This window comes from Falco cherrug, chromosome 6 (genome assembly GCF_023634085.1).
Source record: "Falco cherrug isolate bFalChe1 chromosome 6, bFalChe1.pri, whole genome shotgun sequence".
In the NCBI taxonomy this organism is placed as follows: Eukaryota; Metazoa; Chordata; class Aves; order Falconiformes; family Falconidae; genus Falco; species Falco cherrug.
The window spans coordinates 6,231,695-6,247,342 of record NC_073702.1 but is presented as its reverse complement, the minus strand read 5'-3'; the positions used below and the strand labels follow the sequence as shown (position 1 = coordinate 6,247,342).

Below are 15,648 nucleotides of genomic sequence, written 5' to 3'. Positions count from 1 at the left end.
AGAATAGGGAAGAGAAGGCAAGATAAGGTATGTGCATATGGATAACTTCTGGATTAATTCCATATGTAACCGTTTTTAAATTATTTCCCACCCCCCCCACCCCCATCCTCCGGCAGTGACTGACTGTACCATATTCTGCAGAGGGAAACTCCAAAGCAGCAGGCAAAATGCTTGCAGACAGGACCTCTGATAAGACCTCTGCTTCATGGAAATAATCGCTGAGGCACCACTTCAGGACCATACAGTATCTCATATCGTACACCAGCATATATACTCAAGGCATTCAAACTGTTCTAAAATGTAAACCAGATACATTTTCAGTAATGGTAGGGATACTGTTTGAACGCCAGAGGAATACGTTGTAACAGTTTCCCAAACAAAGTTTATTTTGTAGCCAGAGATACATTTAAAAATCTCTAGGTAGAGACTGCCTGTAATTTCACCCTGTTTTGAAAAGTCAAGCACCAAGGAGGTGACTTAAATGTTTTTGCACTTTAACTGCATTTAAGAAGTGTATGACAGGATACTTTCAACCCTTGATAAGAATAATTTTAGGAAAGATACCACAAGGCCTATTTAGAGGTCTGGATGAAACCCTGTAGCCATCTTTGACAGCAAGCAGAGTGTGTTGTAAGGTCACCATTCCTAGCGGAGTATCACGCAGGCGAGAAATGCAGTTTGGTCTAGCTGCCCTCCATGCCTCTTTACTAAGGAAACAGAAGCTTGTCAGCACCAATCTGAGAAAGCACTACACCAAAGTGGAGTCCTGGATCTACAAGAACTATGACTACGTAATAGATGTCACCAATGGAGATACTTTCAAGAGAACGATCATGTAGTTTTTGAAGAACATCAGCAGAAGAGAAAGGGATCTCACAATAACACACTTCACAGTCAGCTGCAAATCAAGAGGGCTGCTGCTAGGTGTATCTCTGATGAAAGTAGAAGTTAAATAAATTGTCACTACTCCTCTAGAAAAGTAATCTAAGATGATAAACACCAGCATTTTCTCACCACCATGGATCTTATTTCACACCAAGAAAGAAAGTCTATCTAAATTAAAGACTGTCTCACTGAAGTTTTCCTTCTTTTGGCTAGACAGTAAGAGTAATTCAGTTGGGCTAGTCTATGACTGAGCCATCTAGCATAAAATGAAAGACAAGAAATTACGAGGCTTCAAGCTTACTCAGCCTAACGCCACCATGGAAAATCACCCATCCATACCGCAGGAGATGCTCTTCTCCCCCACAGGCCCTAAGAAGCCTGAAGGTGGTCTCTAAGTATATAGCCCAAACCCAGAAACAAGGCTTCTGATGCTACATTTCTGCAATGAATGGGGCGAGCTGGGGGACAGAAAACACATTTGACCTAGGAGAAACGGCAAATCATCTTTGTTACAACAAGGGCAGATTCCCACTGTGTGACTGGATTGGTTAGACACAGGGTACACTGCACCTGCCCCTGTAAGAGCTGAAATCCAAGATGACACAGCTCTGCACCAACAAAATTGTATTTTATATATACAGTCAATTTTCTCACCACTTTATTTCCATGTTATCTTATTCTCACTGTACCTTTATTTTTCCCTTCCCCCTTCTCAAATGTTGAGGTCTATATCACATTTAGAATTCTTTAACGTAAACCACTTGAAAGCAAAAAGACACCGTGTATAATATTGTTTGCCCCTTCAGTAATTTGTCCATTAAAAAAAATAAAAGACCCCAAAATTGAGTCGTTAGTATCAGGCAGTAGCAAAATTCCTAGTTTAATATTTTGATGCTTTTAACTAAAAACCAAACACACTTAAAAGATTCTACCATACTTACCTGTTAAACCTCGAATTGCGTGTTGGTGACTCTGCTCCTCTTAAAAGGTGTCTGAAGTACTACAACAGATAAACAAGGTATCAAAGAAAACACTGGACAAACTGAGGTAAGGGCTACTATGTAACGACATTGCATATTCAGGAAACAAAACAAAAAGCAAGGTGACCATAACCTAGCTCTTAGAATGTTCATTCGGAAAAGGGCAGACCAAATTTGCAATACATGCTCCCAGGACTACTTATTTTACTTTACGTAGTCTTGAGGTTGACAAATGAAAACCAAAACAGAAATAAAACTAAAATCAAGTACCAAAATCCATGTCTTTTCCTTGTTAGAAAAATACAATTAAAAAAATCAAGCATTTGAAGCCTTATAACTATTTCTTAGAAATACACTTTATTAAGAATAGTGCCAAGTAAGGTTAAGTACCTATTCCCAGGACAAGTCAATGTATTCTGCCCCAAAATAATGCGAGAAGTTTAACATATGCAACCTGATTTACATACACAAACACTAAAACAGACAAGAATTGACTCACTCCTGAGTGTTTCCTATTAGAAGGCCTTAGGCAGCTTAGGCAGTGTGGGGAATTATTTATACATATATATATAGATTTACATAAGAGTGTGTGTGTGTATATATATATATACATAAAAATACATATATATAATATTTATATGTATTATTTAATTTTTTAAAAAAACTTGCATTCAGTACGCAGTCACAGAGCAATCTTAAAATACCTAGTAAATTGCTTTGAATGACCTTCCTGAAAGCAGAGACCTTACTTTTAGCTGCTGGGATGCATAACACTGAAAGTACCTAAATACAACCTTTGTACCTTTCTTTACTTTTAAAAATACAATGATGCTTAAAGAAAGAGATTCCTGATAGTGTTGTATATCCATCACGCAAATTACTTTTGCATTGAATCTGCAATCATAAAAGAAGGGGTGGAGAGGATTTTGTAATAGTAGTAATATACAAAAATTGTTACATCAAAAAATGAAGGGTGTTTTTTCATTCTGTGTTGAACTAAAATACGTTCAATTTTCATACTGAGACTGGTCCCACCCCTGGAATGTTAAATAAAGTGGAAAACAAAGACAGATTTTTAAGTTCCACATGCACATGACTTGTAAATAAGGTATCCTAAAACAAATACAATCTTACTTCTAAGACTACTCTTCACATCTTTCACACTTACCTCATCACTGTGACAGAACATAGGAGTAAAAACATTCTCAAGCAGAGAAAGAACATGCTCATAAGCTTCAAAAAGACACCTCATGGTTTGAAGTTTCACAACGTCCATATAGGGACCTTCAGCAACTATAAAAAAAATTTATAAAGACATATATAGGCATATAAAGTTGAGGGGGGTTTCTGGTCTTAGTTTGTGATTGTTTTGCTAACTGCTGTAAGTCTGACAAAAATAGAAATAAACTGACAAACAAGGCTTAAGCACAATATAACAAGGGGGTAATAATTTTTCAAACTATGGCAAAAGTAAAGGTTGATCATATTTAGATGAATTAGTCTTCACTTTATTAAAGAATGCTGTTTAAATTCCAGTGTAAATTATTCCTTTCAAATTCAAACTTACTTCTTTGAATCTCTTCCACAATAAAAGGATCAAATCTGATTTTGTCAATGCTTTCATCCAAGCAGTAAGTTTTGTAAATTTTCTGTACTTCCTCATGAAGAGACATCTTCTCAGTATCTGATAGTTCTGGTCGCAAAATTCGGTCATTGAATTCCTCTGAGAAGTAAAGAAAATGTAGTTGTTGATCAACTTGGCAAACAAATAGCATCAACCCATTTTCCAGGAGATACAGTAATTTGCAAAACTTTAAAATGAAGAAACATAAGACATCTCAAAATCTCAAGTAATGAGGTAGCTACCTTATTAACTGTAATCCAGATTTGTTCATAAAGTTGTTACTGAAAATCTATTGCAATTAAAACTAAACATCCCTTACCACAGTAAGGATAAATCCATGAAGTTCTTCCTGAATCAGAAGAATGATCTTTTTCTTCCCAAATTACTAAACTGTAAATTGTCGTTTTCTTTTAGCATGATTTCCAGTTCATGCTAAACACACATGGAGCCCCAGCAGCCCTTTATACCAGTCATCTGCCCATACTATTTCATTCCTAAGACCCAATCCATCATAATATTTTTAATATCTTTAGTATCAGACTAACTTGAAAATGAACTTCCCCTGGCAAAATAAAAATTCTATTCAGCACAATTATTGTGCAATCCTACTCGATTTATTGGCCCATCCTGTTAACAGCGTGATTACTGGCCGGAAAGAGGGAAAATCAGGTCGTGTTCGAGCATTTGATTAATTTTTCAAGTAATAGACAAAAATAAACTTAACCTAGAGAAAATCTACCTAGATCATTCTGGATTTTTCTGGTGGGATTTTTTTGGGGGGTTTTTTTTTTTTTGTGTTTATTTTCCTCAGTAAGTGATTCTTAGCCAAAATATTTCTATCAAGTGAAGAACGAACTACAGTAGACAGTTTGAGACAGCGTAACTTGAGAGACCTAAATGACATTCATTGTTTTATAAGCTAATACACAGGTTTGCCACTTATGAGAATGCAGGAGAAGTTTAGAAGAAAGAAAATTTTCATGTCTACCCCCAAAAAACCATTGATCATGGGCAACAGCCACATTCCGAGTAGCCCTCCTGCTGGAGGGAAGCAGCTCTAGAGAACTCTGGAAGGGTCAGTGTAGAACCCCCCTGAAAGTACCACCAGCACTGAACAGGCCGTTGCTTTGTTGGATTTTTGGTGAGGATAGGAGCTTTCTGACAAAAAGCCAACATGTTTGGAAGGATTATTAATGCATAAAAAGCACAGAGATTATTTATATTTCTCTTATGTAATGACTAATGATTTCTACAGTATTTTAGGAGATGAAAGTTTGTTGAATGTATTTGACATCTTTCTGGTGTATGTAGGGGCTTGGAAATGAAGACAAACCCATTATTTCCTACGCAACATGGAAATACTTGCTTACTAAAAGCAAAAACCAACATTATTTTGGTAAGCCAGCTGACAAAAAAAACCTTGAGATGAACCATTCTAACTTACAGAACTTTCACAGAAAACCTTACTATTATAAAGTAGAAAGCTTTTAAAACATTTGTGTAATGGTAAATCCAATTACACGCTTCATAAGCAAGATACAAGTTACTGAATAGAAGGTTTTAACACCTTTAATGTTTCTGTTCTTTACAGAAATCAGACTTTAAAAGCTAGAAGAACACGAGAAGCATTTCATGATGAACAGATAATTTCAGAAATAACCACCATAACTACATATTAAAAAGAATCATTTGTACTTTGTATCAGTGGCCAGAATTCTTTTCTTTTCTATTTTCTAATATTCTGTTCTAATATTTAGAATATTTCTAAAATATTCTGCTTTAAAACAAACGGCTTCTACCAAAACCCAGAAATATAAATAAGGCCTACAGTCCACACCAGCATTAGCATTGCCAAGATTAGTATTCAAGAATCAGGACATATTAAAGTAAAGCGAACGCAGATTTGAAAAGGTTAACATTGCTTAACAATGCTGCCTAGTTCTGAGACTGAATATTCACTTCAACATGCAAATGCTTAAAGCTTTTAAAGATCATGAAATACACCTCAGCACACGTACGCAATCTTACCTACAGTCAGGCAGAACTGCAGCACATGGACTGCCCCTTCCTGTTTCAGGAAGTTCATAAACCGAAATAAAAGGTCTTGCTGATCTCTGATCTCCTTTAGCTCCAGTTTCAGTACCTTAGTAAGTCAAAAAATGCAGTCAGCCAATTTTCAAAGTTTCAGTGAGTACATAAATAATGCAAGGAGTTTTAGAACAAAAACATTTATCCAAAGAAGGAAAGGAAATAAATGTTGCCTTTGCTTACAGATGGCTTTTTATTTCTTGGTTCTGCAAATTTCTGAAGGAATGGAACCAATGAAGAAGTAGGTTCAGTTGCTTTCTCAGGCTGCAGAAAAAAACGTCAAGAGACAATTGGGCAAGAAAGCTTCCTTAAAGGGGGAACAAATTACTACTGTTTTAACTTTGTCAATACTCACTGGACTATCATCAATGAAGATCAGCAGCAAATGGTTGACAGTGTCCTGCAGGAAAACAATACAAAATTTAATATTAAAGAAACTCAACAAATCAGATGAAAATCATTTCACCACTACATTATGCCTAAGTATAAACCTGTGAGTTTATTAATGCTTTAAAAAACCAAAGCCTGGCAACGCATGTTTCAGAATTGAGCTTTCACAGTCTCCCTAAATATTTACAAGTCAGGGAATTTCTGAAGAGATCTGCACAGAAACATCCTTTACCCAGTGGAGGAAAGCTCTAGTAAGTATTTTTACTATTAGTGCAGATCTAATGAATTACTAATACTTTCACAGATACAGTACTTTCTGTTTGCAGCTAGGCAATACCTTCAAAAAGTATTGGAATTTGCCTATTAAAATACATGCATAAATAAAATCAAAGATGGCAGCGTTCTCCCTTTAGAAATAAATGCCATCTTATTTGCAGAATTAAGGACAAAAGAATTTATTTCAATAAAGCTGCAAAAAAGGCTGGTTTACTTAGACTGCTATAAAGTTACATACAGCTAGAGTTCAAGTAATTGAGTTCTTGTTTAAATGTAGCTATAGCAATTTGAAGGTGCTTATACTAGCACAGCATTTTCCCATTTGACAGGAATTATAGTCCTTCATTAAAAATGCATTCTTAAGAGATCATTCCAATACTGTATTTTAAGTTAGTTCAGCCAGTTAAGCACTCAAACTGGTTATAATGAACAAACAAAAAAGTTGGCCGCAAGATTTTTTCCTTTTACCCAGTAAGAATGCACAGCACTAAAGTCATCGTGCATCATTTGCTTTACCACAACATACTTAGTAGGAAAACAGTAATACTGAATAAATTAAGATTATTCCTGCGCTCTGAAGTCTTACAGGATCAGCTAAAAAATCCATTGAGGGAAGGAAAACAGAACCAGGCAGAATCTCTCTTATCAGAAGAGCCAGGGATCTGAAAAGAAAAAAAAAAAAGAAAAAAAAAAAAAAAAAAGAAGAAAAAAATCAGAACCAATGCTAGATTACATAATTTTCTAAGACAAGTTTCCAATGTTGTTACATTTTACTGGGAAATATTTTAGTATTTAATAATAGCTTAAGCGTGCTATTTTTAAGACCAATCAAAAACTCATAAGCAAAGGGATAAGAAGGGATGAGGAGGATAACTTTGGAGTTCATTCTTTCACTCCCCAAAATTACTGTATTACATAGTGTACAGATACTTTAAAGAATAAAATTTAAATAATTTCTATACCTGCACTCTGTTGACTTTGGGGGCAAAATATAAGGAAACAGAAGTTCAGTAAGTTTTCTTAAGTAGTGAAGCTCATCTCTTCGGCTTCTCAAAGCAACATGGAGTTCTGGTCCATATTCTTCTAAAGCAGCTTGCTGCAAAAATTCTGCATTTTTTACTGCAAGTAAAAGAAGTAGTATTACAAGTTGTTTCAGCTTTTTTCTCATTGTGACATAAGAGACGATTGCTCTTCATTTGAGCTAAAAAGTTAATACTTTTAGTACATATACAACTGCCAAAAAGGGATACAATGTCTTTGAAGCCTGGCTATGTAAAAATAAAACCTCACATTGAAATAAGAATTCCTTCACCAAACAATTGCAGTTTGCATGGTTTCCAGAATGTTTTCTCATTTACAATTACTGAAGAACTCAACATCTTGATTTTTCTAAAAAACTGCTTTGCCCAAAGTCTGCCTCTATTTGCTTTTTCCCTGACCTCCTTCACAGTCCCCCTTTCATTTGGCTTCTACATAACTGACCAGCCTACAACACAATTTGAAACCAACTGCAACTTTTACTCCATCCTGTTACATATCTGTTCCCTGCTTAGAACATTTAGAAACAAATGTGAATGAACATGTTTTAAACACAGTGTAAATCAAACCAAAACCAGTACAAGGATCTCCAAGAGTGCTGCTTACAAGTAGCTGTATGGAGTTGAAAGAATACCTGCTTTATCACATTAAAAACTATACATATTAATTAGAAGCAACAACATTGTATTCCTTCAAGTCACTTCAAAGGCAAGAACTGAGCTGTAATAAATCACACCTAGCTGCAATCCGGCACAGCCTCGTGCCAAGAGCCACACTAAGCACTGGTCAGACACAAAATACATACCTGTTACCTAGAAGGTTAAAGCTTGTTTCCAGCATATTGAATTTAGTGCAGAAGCCTGCTAGCTTGTCCTTCACAGCCAAGAACAAGTGGTATCAGCTGATATGGGGGATGCAGGGATGTATATTGCCTGATAAATCTGCCTAGTTGGTGCCACTAACAGCAGAGAGGAGGAATGTGTTCTCTGGCCAGAACAGGTAATGAATCATGGAGGTGTCTGTGCAAACAGCGAGGAATTACTAAAAGACGTACGGGTACCAAGAGTAGGATAAAAGGAAATGCCCCCTAAAGCAATCATTTGAAAAAGGATTGAGAAAAACAAACAGAAAAGGCGAGGCTCAACTGGCAACCAAAGCAAGGTCTGAAAGCTGCCTCGGAACGATGTATTATGGTGGCTGGTTTCGCAACCTTTACTAGAAAGAACCACTAAAAGTTACTTTCAGCTGCTACTTCACCTATCTGCCCTCGGGGAACAAGCCTATTCCTTTAGAACACTGAAGAAAATGGCTATATTTTCAACGCTGTACATTTAAGATACAGTTCTTTGCTGCTACAGAGAAGTGTTTCCAACTCCTCAGTAGAAATCAAAGGAAATACGAAATCTGGCATCTTCAGCACTGCAAGATAATCTATTATCTTGAAATTGCTGTTGCACCACCGAAGACATCTAACATGATCACACTATGTCTCATAATTCATGTTATTCATTACCACAGAACCAATGGCTTATATTTATGGATATCAAGCAGACATTTTGAGGGAATGGAAGAAAGTTCATGACTCCAGTTAAAGTAAACATCTATGCTTAAAACGAAACCACATTTAGTGGATACAGCCATTTAGTGGAACACAGCCAGTGAAAAAAAAATAAAGGTAACTATTTTCCAACAGGAAGCATTGGAAGTATTCTTTTATAAGCAAATATTTTCCAAATATTCCTTCAGTGTGAAGTTTTAATATAATTTTTACATTAGGCTTGTGAAGATATTTTGGGGGGGATAATAATTAAACATGCTACTGCTCAAAGTCTCTCTGTGACTTATAAACCTAACTTTTCAATGTACTGAAGAACTCCACTGTTCATGTTAGCGTACAGATGGCAAAATCATTGTAGCTATGGAGTTACAGTTACAATACAGTTCATGGACATGCAAATCCTTTCATCTATAATTGCTCATCTGGAATATAGAGGAAAAACTTCAAGAAGCTTTGTTAAATGATCTTGATCGCCCTGAATAAACAAAAAACACATTCCTGTTTACTATACAGAGAAAGAAATTTAGTATTTTCAACGTGGGGAAATGAAAATCAAAACTGAGAGATTTATTTGTAGTGTAACTTTTTCCCTATTTGTCTTTGCAACCTCCAGAAGAAAAATGCAAAAAGATCACTTTTTAAAAAAAAAAAAAAAGACAAGGCAGCGAGGATGCAAAGATTTAGCAAATATAGTAACAAACACGCGTAAAGAAACATTTACACTTACCCTTTGAAACTGACAAGATATTAAGTCTTTACATTACCTTTCTGCCTGGCTTTGGCTATCACTTCAATGTGTTTCATCGCTGCCTTGAGCATTTTCTTTGTCACAACAGTTGGAATATCCACCTAAAGAATAGTTTTAAAATAAACCCAGAATTGTTCTAGGGTTTTTTGCTCAAATTTATTACAGACAACTATCAAACATATTAATTTGCTTATATGTCCCCATTCTAACCATAAAATGAACCCTTAAGAAACAACACATTAATTCTCTCATGAACTGACAGTAGTTCATTCTTCTGGGCAAAGCATATAACATCATGTAGAACTAAATGCCATAAATAATAGTGTTAACACATTTATTGTCAGCTTGTTCCCATTATGATTCTTCCATTGCAATAATTATAGTAATGCAGCTTGATTTCCAAGTCACAGTATACGAAACTTTGCTCCACATGAAGATCTGACCACCAACAAAAGCAAGTTAACAATGTTCTGCTTCTAGTACTTGTATACCTTAACCCTCAGCAATCCCTCAGCAATCATGTCCACAAGGAATAAAAGCTAAGTGAAACCTTCCTCTCTATAAGCAGAAAAAAAGTCACAGCTCAGGTAATGACAGAACCAAAAGAAAATTTGAGTTACTGAATCAAGGTGACTGTTAATGTCAATGACACCACGTGAATCAAAAAAAAAGCACGTATGATTTAATCAAGGATTGTATTAGAGTCCTGCATTTATGCTTTCCTTGATGGCTACGAAAATGAAAGGAAAATCACAGAACAATTTAGGCACAAATGGACCTCAGGACCTCCACAGGTCAAACGTTCCAGCCCCAACCATCTTGGTGGCCCCTTGGTTGAACTTGCTCCACTCTACTAATGTCTCTTTTGTAATGGGGAGCCCAAAACTGGGCTCCTAGATGCTGTCCAAAGACCATCAACTAAAGGCAGATAATCACTTTCCCTGATCAGTTGGCTCTGCTCCTGTTAATACAGCCCAGGATGCTCTATTAACAGTACACACTGCTGGCTCGTGCTCAGCTTACTGTCTACCATGGGGCCACGTCCTTTGCAGCAGAGCTTCTCTCCACAGCCACCCAGTCCCCAGGCTTTACAGTTTCAAGGGATTCTGCTTTATCAGTTGCCGTAGTTTCCACAGAAACTTATCTAGAAACTGACTCAACACTTTGCATGCCCTTTATTTCAAGCAAGAGCCAAAGAGGTTTCAGAGAAGCAGAAACATAGTTGCAAATGCTCAAAATTTAAGATTTCCAAACAAGTTTCTTTCCTAATGGGTTTGTCTCTCCCCAATATTAAGTCAAACAAAGACCTGAAGTAATGAAACAGAAGCATAAAAGTGCTTTTTCCCAGTCGAGGACAGAACTGTAATTGCCAAGGCCCCACCAGAGCCGACAGAAAAGTTGGTTGTTTATTCAGTTGTGCAAGGAGAATAGCACACTGCCCTGTAACGCTGCAGTTGCACAGCTATGACCTGACCTGGCCAGCCCAGCCAAGCTAGTACAAGCAGCTAGAACTCCTGTAACTAAATTAAGGTCAGCTCCTATTTACAAGCAAGAAAGTCGGAGCTTCTGCTGATCAGTGGAAAACCCTGTCCTTTTAGACTCGCATTTCAACAGTAATTTCAATCAGGAGTTTCCTACAGAACATAGGGACAGGGGAGTGTTTATTCCTGCAGAGGCGAGTCAAAAAGCACAGCAAGCAAACTGTTACCGACACTTTTAGTAGATAAAACCAACTTTTGACAAAAATTTCAACCAGATGCAGGTCTACCCACATCATACAAAGGGACACCTTCACTTCCCTTCAAAACCTATAAGCAACCCAGAAATGGCCACAATAAGGAAATTCCACATTGAGGCAGGGGGGGTATTTCAAGAGCTAACTAGTCTGAAGTGCTGGTCACTTTGTTCAGCAACCGTGTCCCGACAAACCCACCTAAGCAGCCCTAAACAGAAAACAAAGAAAACAAAGGAATTCATAGAAGATTATTTGTCGAAAAGATCCAAGCTATAACTGAAAAAAAAAAAAAAAAAAGGAAAAAAGTCTGGTTTTCCTTACACATAGTAGTTCCTGAATTTACAAATTTTGTCTATTAGCTAGAACTATCGCTTTCAAGCACTTAATAACAAATCCAAATTGAAAGAGTGCTATTTGGCAAAGGTATAAGACTATTTTATTGTGCAATCGGTGATTAATTTCTTCTCAGGTGAGGCTATAAAGGACATTGTATCAGAGCTAGAAGGCTACAAAGCATTCTATCTTTTCAGTTAACTACTGAAATTTTAAACTAGGATTCCTAAAACGACAAAAAATTAGTATTTTATTTGCAATGTGTGTATCAACTCTGACTTCCACACATTTTCAGTAGTACATGCTTCACAGCTATTAAGGCTGTCGGAATCTGTATGTGGGCATGTGTACACACAGAAACACTTGTTCAGCAGGAAAAAAAGGTATGAGCTGAAAAATATAGCATAGCATAAGCAACCATGCTCCCCTAAATGGCTGAGCATGCCAAGTTTCAATTTTGTTCCAAAACACAAAGTTAATATGAGTATCTTTTTGCCTGAGATACTTGTATCACTTCACACAAAGAGACAGAATTAATTATATTATTCTGTAGGATATATACAAATAAATCCAAACATTTGTAGAGAGAAATGCATTTCTGTGATAATCTTTATTTTGTAGTTCCTCTGACTGTGCTTAATATGTGTATATGTTTTAAGGTTTTTTGCACATATTGTCTACCCAGATACATAGAACTGAAGACATTACATTTAATTAATTACTGTCCAAGGCAAATATGGTAAATTAACACTACTTAAAGATGCTATAGCTGATCTGAGATAACACCAGTAATATCTTATTACCTGATCAATAGAGGAGACATCATAATTTTCTGAATCAACAATGGATCTACTAACAATGCAACTAATACCCACACGTATTAAAACTCAAAATTAAATTTCAAGACCTTGCTCTAGATTTTCACTTTGAAAGATTTACTCCACTTTCATACCTCCATATAATGTCTGTGTTACACGGACATTTCCTAACCTTCTCCCATATTCACTTTAGAAAAGCAACATGCTTGAGTTAGAGTAAACAAGAAAGTCATCTGGATTTGATATACAACAAGGACAGAATCAGGCTGTTAATCAGTTATGACAGAGTACATGTACAACTTGTAGGTCAGGAAACATTGCTGTTACTAAGGAGGGGGGGGGGGGGGGGAAAAAAAAAAGACATATTTATGGTAGTTGCTCCAACAATGGAGCCAGCACTGAATAAATCTGGAAACTGAGTAACTCTTCTGGCTTAGAACAGCCAGAAAGCTGGCTTGAAGCACTCTACCAGAAAAGAGAGTACATATGTTAATATATTAAACACAGCGAATAAAAAAGTTGAATCTTTTAGTCTTCAAAATGTTTTTTACGAACTACATTAATAACAGAATGATACCTGTTTTAATTCTGATACTCTTTATAGACAATGTAAGGACCTTGTCTGCATTTAAACAAGTCAAGCAAGCAGAAGCTATGAGATGGGTACACTGCTAACCATTTTCTAACAGTTCTTTTTCAATAATTGTCAAAATCTTTTCCACTTTGATTAAGTCATTAGAAGACAGCTAAAAGATCATTCCAAGGTTTTAACAATGCCTTGCACTGGTGTAAAAAAATATATCCATTTGCTAGAATCACATAATGGTTTGGGTTGCAAGGGTCCTTCAAAGATCACCTAGTCCAACCCCCCGCCGTGGGCAAGGACATCTTTCATTAGATCAGGCTGCGCAAAGCCCCATCCAACCAGATATTAAACACTTCCACTGATGAACCTTCAAAGATGGTTAAATAACCAAGAATGGGATAAGCTCCAGAATGAGGTAATGAAGACCGCAAAAAAGACAATTCAGTGGAAACTGCCTATACTCTCTGTAAGACTGACTTTGGAATCAGCATTTTAAAAAAAATTGAAGAACTCTCTACATATGGACATCAGTTATTTCTCATGGAAAACCAACATTAATACCTTTAAGTCACCTTACCTTGTGAATTCTCCGAACTAACACAGATGCAAAAAACCGCAGCGTGCCTCTCAGTTCATCCACTGAGGATTCATCATCAGTAATATTTCTGCAGTGTTGTAAGAAAACAGAATAAAATACATATAATCCAACTACAGCACATTTGGCACTACTTAAGGCTAGAATAAAAACATCGACTGTTCTCAGAGTGTTCAATGGGCATTAACTGAAATGAAAGCTACAAAGTGTGGACAGAGAGTGAGCAGTCCTCTGAGTAAAATACACAGCAATCCCATCATGCTTGGGCACATAACAATGGCTTAAGAAATACATCAGTAAACTGGAATTATATAGCAATTCCTGCTCTACTATACTGTCTGCATGATTTTGACTGAGTAAAATCTAACTTATTTTCCGCACATGCGATTGTTTCCTAGTTCAGTAACACAAAGTGAAACTGAATTAGTATCAACAAAGCTTTTGGAATAAGAGTACTGCAAGCACTTACCCCAGTCAAGGCAGTCAAAATTAGATTTTCCATATTGCATACTACAAGACCTTCTGTACTCTGAGATTTCAAATAATTTTCCTTTGTTTAAGTAGAAATCCGGCTTTGTTAACTTCTTTTAAATTTTACTATAAAATTGGTAATTTCTCATGTAGCTTTTAATGAAATAGGTACATCCCTCATGTTTCAACTCTGCCTCTTCCAATAAAAAACTTGCATTGCTATTTTTTCAACAAGTTCTAATACTTAGATGCTATTTAATACAATAACATTCTCTCTTCTAAATATAAAATTGGGCCTATTTCTGGTCTAAACAGAGACTGCCATTTTTTAGAAAAGAAAAGAAAGCACAGCGCAGGAAACCAACAAATGACAGACTTTTTTTTTTTTTTTTTTTTTTAGTTGATCTACTTTTGATATAGCATGATATGTGAAACCATCAATTACAAAGAAAACAAAACAAAAACCTCAACCTATAGCTGCTTGGAACAGAATTGTAATTACTTAACATGGTTGCTGCTTGGAAACAAAGTAATAAAGAAGAATTGAAACAGATTCCCAAACACCTAAGACAAAATATCATCTAAACTTTTCATCTGGCTTGCCAGTTTCCATCTGCTGCAACAGTCTGCTTAGTGGAAAATCATAGCAAAAATACTTAAAAGTTGATTCAGGAATAAAAATACCTAACTCCTCATCTTTTTTGGAAAACTGAATGAAAATGGGAAACACACTAAGTCTTAGATGCAGAAACTGCAACTAAACCGAGTGGAAAAAAAGAGACCGTGATAACAGCATTCCACAAATGCAACCGGAAGAGTAAAAATCTACCGGCATTTAAGCATATATGGACATTAGAGTACGACTATCAGTAAAACTGCAGCATAACAGCTGCGTAATAACACAACAAAGAAACTTACATCCTGCTTTCACAGTTTTAGTAATAAAATTTTGCATGTTTAGTAAACGCAAATATCTGCTTTAAAAAAATATCATTACAAGCAACAACAGTACATTTGAAAAATAAAAATGTTATGCCTGTAACATCATGTGATATTACTCATAATCTGATTTTTTAAAGCAATATTAGCCTGGGTTATATAGCATTTCAACCAGTGACCTGACGATCAAAGTATACAACTAATTGCATGAAAAAGCACCTCAAAGAAAGCAGTCTGGCGTAAGGAATACAACCATCCTCCAACAGCTAATCACATGCAGATAAGAATACTGTAGGGGAAGGTTTGCTTTAAGATCAGCAGCTGACATTTTGTAAGCAATATGCTTCACAAATACCCACATTGTCAAAGGAAGCCAAGGGATTAGCAAACAGATTGTATGATTGTGTTACTAGTATTTGACAGACAACAAGATACACAAAGTAATTTGGATCAAGAAGTTGTTATTTTCTTGGCCCTTGGATAACCAGTATCTTGGCTAATTCTACTTGGACATGACTTGATGCCACGTACTTTCACAATGTGCCGTAGGTTTGCAGACATTCTTTTAATCATCAGCAGACTGA

At 36.2% G+C, this 15,648-nt stretch overlaps 1 protein-coding gene across 4 annotated transcripts in view; it reads right to left on the bottom strand.

Moving 5' to 3' along the window:
* The window catches only part of SNX14 (sorting nexin 14), a 63,374-nt gene that overhangs the window by 27,620 nt on the left and 20,106 nt on the right, over positions 1 to 15,648 (bottom strand). For all 4 annotated transcript variants that reach the window (XM_055713428.1, XM_055713427.1, XM_055713425.1 and 1 more), the window contains 10 exons: positions 13,637 to 13,724; positions 9,604 to 9,688; positions 7,206 to 7,362; positions 6,830 to 6,905; positions 5,933 to 5,977; positions 5,761 to 5,841; positions 5,518 to 5,632; positions 3,433 to 3,588; positions 3,034 to 3,158; positions 1,827 to 1,885 (listed from right to left, as the gene is read on the bottom strand). In XM_055713428.1, coding sequence (XP_055569403.1) covers positions 1,827 to 1,885; positions 3,034 to 3,158; positions 3,433 to 3,588; positions 5,518 to 5,632; positions 5,761 to 5,841; positions 5,933 to 5,977; positions 6,830 to 6,905; positions 7,206 to 7,362; positions 9,604 to 9,688; positions 13,637 to 13,724 — 987 coding nt within the window. The remainder of the gene's footprint in view (positions 1 to 1,826; positions 1,886 to 3,033; positions 3,159 to 3,432; positions 3,589 to 5,517; positions 5,633 to 5,760; positions 5,842 to 5,932; positions 5,978 to 6,829; positions 6,906 to 7,205; positions 7,363 to 9,603; positions 9,689 to 13,636; positions 13,725 to 15,648) is intronic.